Source organism: Elephantulus edwardii, unplaced genomic scaffold (genome assembly GCF_000299155.1).
Source record: "Elephantulus edwardii isolate Elephantulus edwardi_28Jun2011 unplaced genomic scaffold, EleEdw1.0 scaffold00033, whole genome shotgun sequence".
NCBI lineage: Eukaryota > Metazoa > Chordata > Mammalia > Macroscelidea > Macroscelididae > Elephantulus > Elephantulus edwardii.
In genome coordinates, this window is record NW_006399783.1 from 20549408 (window position 1) to 20557981 (window position 8574).

Below are 8574 nucleotides of genomic sequence, written 5' to 3' on the forward strand. Positions count from 1 at the left end.
TTGGTTGGCGCAGGGTAGAGCAGGGTTTAGGGCTGTTGTGCATAGGGTCACTATGAGTTGGAAACAACTCCACGGCACATAACAGCAACAAGAACAATCCTTAATTTCCAAGGAGTGAAGATCCTCTCATGACCCTGTTTTTAATTTTCCCCAAAGTTTCACTTACCCTGAGCGAATTCCCTTTAGGTTCCTGGTGTCTGCTCGAAAAAGAGAAGGAGAGAGAAACCACCACCTTATCCAAAGAAAAACCATCACCTTGCCCCAAGTTCGGGCACCAGAATGTTGCAGACCGAGGGTCCCAAAGAATAGAATAATTTTATAATAAAGAGACAAACAACCAGGAATGAGATAGAGCAGAGAGCGTAAAACAGGGGGTCAACAGTTCCGGACTGAAGACCTCAAGCCATGCTTCTCTGAGTATTTATTTAGAATCATAAGATAATAAAAGTAAAATCACAAGGAAGTACAAAACAAAGGATAATGGTGAAATCTTTTACAGATAAGGCCAAGTTCCTCTTTATGTTAATCTCAAGAGGGAGGGATTCATTTGATACTAAGTAAGAACAATGTTGACTCCTAAGGAATGCCCCAGTGTCACAAGGTGACCTTCAGCTTGTATTAAGCCTCCCTCATTTCCTGATACAGCATTTGATCCACTATTATTAAATTTGATATTCAGCTTCCCTCAAGAGGGAATTAATCATTGGATTGTACAATTTGATGGGGGGGGGGTGAGGGAAATTGAAAGAATTTATTAGAATTTGTATTAGAATTTTGTAAATAAACTAGTGAAGAAAAAGTAAAAGGCAGCGCGGGAAGACAGTATTACAGTGAAATGTGCAAGGAGCTGGAGTCAGAATAGCAAAAGAGGAGAACTTCTCAGCCTTTCTTAAGCACAAGAAACTGAAGAATAAATTCAAGCCACGGGTTTCAATACTTAAGGTTGCTTTGGTCAGAATAGTAAATGATCCAGGAAAATATTAAGAGAAGGTGAAAATGGTACACAGAGTCATGGTACCAAAAGGAATTGGCAGACACAGAAGAATGTCATGAAAAAGCATATGAGCAAGAGCCTTCAGTGATGAAGAAGTTCAAGCTACTTTGAAAGAATTGGCAAAAAATAAGGCCCCATGAATTGATGGTATACCAATTGACGTATTTCAACTAACAGATGGTGCCGTAGATGTGCTCACCAAATTGTACCAAGAAATCTGAAGGACAACTACTTGGCCAAATGATTGGAAGAGATCTGTATTTGTTCCCATTGCAACGAAAGGTGAGCCCACAGTGTGGAAATTATCAAACAGTATCCTTGATAATACATGCAAGCAAGATTCTGCTGAAGAATATCTAGAAAACAACTGGAACAGCACATCCACACAGGACTGCCAGAAGTACAGGCTGGGTTTAGAAGGAATCGTGGTACTAGAGATAATGTAGATAATGTTCGATGGATCTTAGCTGAAAGCAGGGAGTACCAGAGGATTGTCTGTCCGTGATTTGTTAATTATTTAAAGTTGTTTGACTGTGGATCACAACAAACTGTGGCTAATTCTGAGAAGAATGGAAATCCCAGAACAACTAAGTGTGATAGCAAAGTTTTATTTACTTCGTCTGAAAGTATTTCTTTGTCTTTTGTTTTTCAAAATAATGTCAGTCAGTTTGGTTCTTTTGTGCATGTTTGGCAGAATTTGCCTGTGATGCCTTCTGGTGTAGGGTGTTTTTGAGGGCTAGGAAGAGGGGTTTTTTATTCCTTCAAGTGGGACAGAATATTTTTCTAATGACCTGATCATATTATTTTATAGTATGTTTAAGTGTTCTGTTTCAGTCTGTGTTCACTTGATGTTGAATTTCTAGGAATTCTAGAGTTTCGTAGTTGTTGGAGTACAACTTTCATCATCCTGTATAATCCTTTTTATTTCAGTTCTTTTGTGACTTTGCTGTTTCTTATTCAAATGTATGTCTTCATTTTTCTTTGTTTGCTATTCAGCATTCTGAATATATAGTATTTTTACAGCAGACTTCACATTTTGAAAAGATACTGTATTTGCATCTAATTTTTCCAGATGAAAAAGAATACAGCTTGTATTCTAGAGAAATTTCATTTGTTTTTCTGAAAGTAATGTCCATATGTGTTAATACTATACAGGCAGATTTATAAGGTGTTGGTAAAGCTTCCACAGATGCTTTGGCAGCATCAGACACCTGAAGGGGATCTCAAACAATTGTTGTGCAACTAATTCCTTTTCTATCTATTTTCTTGGTCACCAATGCTTTCCGATGGTCATAGATGCTTTTAAGAATATAAATTGTAAAAATCCTTATCATTGAATTCTACTTGGAAAGAAAACTGATTCTGTTGTTTTCATAAAAAACTTGTACATTCTAAACCAGTCCAAGGTAGCTTCTAGGTACCCAGGCTTCATCTCTTTGCCATTGTAAGTGGTAGTTTCAGAGTCCACATTAATGGTCACAACTTTCCAGTTGATTTCTCCTTCATCAGTCATAGCCCTTATGCCCAAATTTTCATACTGATTATTTTACTACTTTCAATCTCCCACACATAAATTGAATCATTGTCACCACAACAGCCACTGTGTTTGTCATTGTCTCCTGGGTCTTCCCATCTCTGAGGGATGGCATCATAGTTCTAAATATGTCCTTTATAAGGGAACACATTTACAACATAACAAAGTTTTCCTTTTTTTCACATCTTAGTTGACTTTAAAGTGTCCTTGGTAGTTTCTCTATTTTTGGATTAGACAAGTGTGGTACTTCAGCTACCATGTATCAATACATCTTAATCTGCATAAATTGAAATATCATGAAATAGAGGTATATATTGCCTTTTATGACTTCTGAGAAAGACTCCATACTCATTTGAAAGGCACAGCATGCTTCTTGCTACACAAGCCACGTGGTGCCGAGGAGCCACACCTGTTCCCAGGCATGGAGCCCACATGAGATGCCTGCTACCAAGGAGTCACCTCCATTTCTGTGCAGTCAAGGACTGGCCCAGAGCTGCTTTTTTTCTTTTTAATTGTTTGGCAATTTTTTATTACTCAGTCTCTTCACTTGTATTTGGTTCTGTTGGTATTCCTTCCCCCCATTCTTGGGTCAGTTTTGATGTATATGTGTTTTTCGTTCAATTTATCTAATATGTTGCTATATAATTAATTATGTAAGTCAGGCCCATTAGGTTTCAGGAGAGTATTAGATACAGAATGGGTTAAAAATCTCTGCCTAGGTTGGAGAACTAAGTGTATAAACATCCTCCTCTTCATGTTGTATTGGTTTTTTTTTCTTGATTTGTACAGGTGGTAGCCTTTTGTGCTGTGACTCTTGCCCTGCTGCTTTTCATCGTGAATGCTTGAATATTGACATCCCTGAAGGAAATTGGTACTGCAATGACTGTAAGGCAGGGAAAAAGCCACATTATAGAGAGATTGTCTGGGTAAAAGTTGGACGTTATAGGTAGGTAACCATAGTGAAGAATAAATAGCAGTCCTTTTTTTTTTTTTTTTTAGCTGTTTCACATATTTTTTAATAACAGTGCTTAATGTTTTAATTTTTGTTCTCTGATTAGGAAAAGTCTTCTATTTGCTTCCCGGTTAATTTTTCTTTATGAAAGAAAAGGCTCATATTACATTTATCATTCAAGAGCAAATGCATGTTCATTGTAAAAAAAATTTTTTTTAAAAATTACAGTCTCAGACGGTACAGCAGAAAGATAGATCTTTAACATTTTTTTGTGTGTTTATTTAAAGATATACCCATGCCAGTACAGAAACTTATAAAATAATTGGTCTTGAAGTATGTGCCCGGTTTTTATCTTGGATTTTCTTTTAAAAATTTTCATTAACTATAGAGTATGTAAAATTATATATATGTTGTATTTAATTTTAAAGAACAACCAAAGGGGAGCTCTGGTGGCCTAGTGGCAAGACACTGCACTGCAATCCCAGAGGTATACAGTTCAAATCCACCAGATGCTGTGCTGGAGAAGGAGGGGGCAATCTCCTCCTGTATCAGTCAGATCTGATTTGACGGTACTCATAAAAAATAATAAAATTTTTTAAAAAAATTTTTTTTAAAAAGAACAAACAGGCGAGCTCTGGTGGCCTAGTGGCAAGAAGCTACACTGCAATCCTAGAAGTATGCGATTCGAATCCACCAGATGCTTTGCTGGAGAGGAGGAAAAATCTTCTCCTATACTAGTCAGATCTGATTTGACGGTACACACACAAAAGAATAAAAAAAAAGAACAACCAAAAGAACCATTTTATATATATATATACTGCCCAGACTAAAAAAGTAGCATATTGGTACTTTAGAATCTTACTCCAGTACCACAGATTCCCCTTTCTCCCATTTCTAGAGATAAAAGAGTGTACTAAATGTTGCATTTGCTTTGCTGTGTTAGTTTGCCAGTTATACAGATACGTGCAACTCTTGTATCTTTTCTCTTTCTTTATAGTTTAACTTTTTTTGGTATGCTGTATTGTTTATTTCATTCCATTATCATGTCTCTGAGATTCCATAGCATTAATGCAGTGCTAATCAGTAATTCCATACTTCAGTGTTATATTTCAGTATAGTACTCTCTTAGGTTGTTTGGTTCATTTCTCCATTCTCCTGTTTTAAGCAATTATGAGTATTTTATAAATGTTTCTTCGTATACAAAGGAAATTCTAGTTTTAACAACACAAAATTATCTTCTAAAATTGGTTACTAATTTACATGCTTTGCTGTTTATTGGCATAATTTTTCCATGCTTCTTTTAGTTACTGAAGTGTCTCTTTTTTAAAAACAGCTGAATAATGTTATATAGTATATTATATAGCTATTCTTACCTTTTTTTAAAGATTTTAGTTTTTCCTTATTATCAGTAGTGCTTCAGTGATTATTTCACTAATATATCTTTGTATGTATCTCTGATTACTTTGTTTCTCTTAGCATGGTAAAATAATTGAGTCGGAGAGAGTTCTTGCATATAGTTGTAGTATACCTTTCTGTAGTTAAATTATAAAATTATAAAAATGCCCTAGGTTGTTCTTTACTGTTCACAGACATTCTTAATTCTTGTTCCATGTATGTTGTTTTCAGTGTCTTGATGCATTCTAAAGATTTTCTCCTTTGCTTTCACCAGATGGTGGCCAGCTGAGATCTGCCATCCACGGGCTGTACCTTCCAACATTGATAAGATGAGGCATGATGTGGGCGAGTTTCCTGTACTTTTCTTTGGGTCTAATGACTATCTGTGGACCCACCAGGCCAGAGTTTTCCCATACATGGAAGGCGATGTTAGCAGCAAGGATAAGATGGGCAAAGGAGTGGATGGAACATATAAAAAAGGTACTGTTACTTTTTCCCTGGGTTTTCCTCTTTGTTAGAATGTATATTTACTCCATTTATTAGCTGGATTCTGTCTGTAATGGCAGAATATAAATGTGGCTACACAATTTTATACGGAAATTGAAACATAGAACTATCTTTTTGAGCCCAACCTTTGCTAAAATGAAATTTCTAAGAGTTTTTGTCATATCAGTTGTTTTCTTTGTATCTTGTAAAGTACTGGAATTCTGTTAATATTTAATAGAGTCCGAACTTCATTTTGCTGGTAAGGACTAGAATTTCAAGCAGAGCCATCTTTGTCCAAAGCAGCTTTTTAATTAGCTTCTTAATAAGAAATATAATTCACCAAAACAGAATAAAAATTAGTAATAAAAAAAAATACTCTTTTGTCAAAAAAAAAGAAGTTTTTAAACTATCCTAACAGTGAAGGCAATGAGGACCACTGCAGTCAAGATAGAATTTCTTACACTCCTCATAACTACTTTTAGCACTTACACAGATTCATTGATTGAACCATAAGCCTTCATTTTCTCTTTCTGTGTAATGGGCAAAGGTTACTCTGAAAAATCTGTTAGGTTATAAAAATGAACCTGCAGGGAGCATCATTGGTAGTCTTTGGCTGATAATTTTTTATATCTCTTTTACAAAGTAGTATCAGTGTTCTTGCTCCTTGAATGTATTTTAGAGATGCCTGATTAAAACTTTTCCCTAAGGTGAGATGAAAGTGGATTCTAAGCTGGCCATAATTCTGGATAGAGACTATTACTTTAGTCCATATGGAGTACATTTTAAAGTGCTGGCTGCTTCTTGGTACTTCAGTGGGTGCTCACTTACGTCATTGGCCCTCTGTGTTTTATGCACAGACCAGTGGTTTCTGTCTGCATTTGGTTCTTAATGGGTCTAAAAAAGTTTTACCTGATTGGTGACCATTCCCGCCCTGACCTGAACAGAGCTGACTACCCCCAAAACTGGGGTGAAGATCAGTACAGGAGATATTGCAAATATCAGCCTGATAAAGCTCTGTGAAGTACATAAACTTACATCTCAACGTTGGGATGGCTCATTGCTGCTTTCAATTAACTTGATATTTTATATTGTGAAATCTGACTTAGATACCAGCAGGAAGTGCCATTCACTGAAGACTGCAACAGAAATATGAACATGCTTTTGGTACAAAACTAGAGGAAGCATAATTGGCTTTGGGGTTGAGGTTTCACAGTCATGGATAACTTCTTAATTGAATGTTAGCCCTAATAATAGTAGCTATCATTTGTGCTGTGCTGTCGCGTGTTCATTTTCAGTTTTTAATCCTGAATATAACCCTATGCAATAGATAATATCATCTTCATTTTACTAAATCTGAGAAGTTGTTCAGGTTTATGAAGTTATATTACTTTGCCTAAAGTCCCAGTGGCAAGTAATGATAGAGGAAGATAGCATGTCTTGTTAATCACTACACTGACCTCAAAAACAAATATGTACCTACCTTTTTGTAAAAGAATGCATACATTTCATGCAGCATGGTAAGTTCAAGAACTCTAAATATTTAGTGTATCATGTGGGAATATAAAACAAATTTTTTTTAAAAGGTGCGTGTAAACTGAACTTATCCAGGGCTTTTCTTGTGTTCAAGACCAGTTGTGGAATTAATGTTTTTAAGTAGATATATTACATGGTCAAATCTGAGTTCTAGAAATCTGTTGGACAGTGACTAAGGATGACAGAAGAAGAATAGATGCCTTCAAGTTGTCGTGCTGGAGGGGAGTCTTGAACATACCATCAACTGCCAAGAAAACAAATAGATGTCTTAGATAGGGTGAAACCAAGTATCTCCTTGGAGGCTAGGATTTTGAAGCTCTGCCTCACTTACTTTTTGGGCACTTGGACTGGAGAAATCGGTCCTTGGAGAAGGACATCATGCTCAGAAGGGTGGATGGATAGTGCAGAAAAGGGAGATGGATTGATACAGTAACTGGGGGCAACGGGGGTTGGTGTGTGGGAGTTAGTGAGACAGACTCAGGACGGTTCAGAGCTGCTGTACAAGTACATCACAGGCGACTCAACCAATAACATTCTAAGGCAGATTTGGAACCAGGAGTGGCATCTACTTCTTAAACAACTTGCCTCTTAGAAACTATGAACTTTGATAAATCTAGATAGTTGTGGACGGGCTTCAGACCTTTTGTTCATAGGGTCATTATGAGTCATGCTCAACTCAAAAGCAATCAATAAGAACACTCGAGAATTGATTGCAATGCAGTGTACATGCTGCCCCTGTTTTCTAGGAAGGAGAGTAAGTCTCTGGCTGGATTTGTCCTCTCGTTTTTTCTATTCTGATAATACTGAAATCTTATAAAATCGAGTCCATTCTAGCTTTGCTTTATCAGATAACAGCAAAGAACCAGTTTGAAGCCCTCAAAATAACATCCTTCAAGATAAAAATCATGCAATTAATTCAGAGACCCTGAAATTTGCACTGGAAAGAAAGAGGCCAAAGCAAGGGGAAAGGATGGTGGAATGAAAAAACAGGTTTCAGAAGAGCCCTGGTGGCTTACTGGCAAGAAACTGCACTGCAATCCCAGAGGTACATTGTTTAAATCTACCAGATACTCTGCTGGTGAAGGAAGGGCAATCTCCTCCTGGACCAGTCATACCCGATTTGATGGTACACACACAAAAATAATTTTTAAAAAGTTTAAAAAAAAAAAACAACAACCCACCAGGTTTCAAAACACGATGCAAAGTATTATAACCAAAAATGCAAAAACTGGAGTTACAAAACCTAAAAAGGATGAACTATACTTGCATAGAACTCAACTGAAGAACAAATTCAAACCTCAAGTTGCTATAATCAAGGATGCTTTCGGCAGAATGTTAAATGATCCAGGAAGTATTAAAAGAAGATGGAAAGAATATAACGAATCACTGTATCGAAAGGAATTGGCAGACACAGAAGAATTTCATGAAACAACATAGAAGCAAGAGCCTTTGGTGATGAAAGAAGAAGTGCAGGCTGCTTTGAAGGAAATGGCAAAAAATAAGGCTCCAGGAATAGATGCTATACCAATTGACAAATTTCAGTAAACAGATGCTGCCATGGACATGCTCACCAAGTTGTGCCAAGAAATCTGGAGAACAACCACTTGGCCAACTGACTGGAAGAGATCGTATTTGTTCCTATCCCAAAGAAAGGTGACCCAACAGAATGTGGAAACTACA

The 8574-nt window shown here is 36.7% G+C and overlaps 1 protein-coding gene across 2 annotated transcripts in view; it reads left to right on the top strand.

Annotated features, from left to right (window-relative positions):
- Positions 1-8574, top strand: part of NSD1 (nuclear receptor binding SET domain protein 1) — a 197182-nt gene that overhangs the window by 161754 nt on the left and 26854 nt on the right. For both annotated transcript variants that reach the window (XM_006884391.1, XM_006884390.1), the window contains 2 exons: positions 3318-3474; positions 5150-5355. In XM_006884391.1, coding sequence (XP_006884453.1) covers positions 3318-3474; positions 5150-5355 — 363 coding nt within the window. The remainder of the gene's footprint in view (positions 1-3317; positions 3475-5149; positions 5356-8574) is intronic.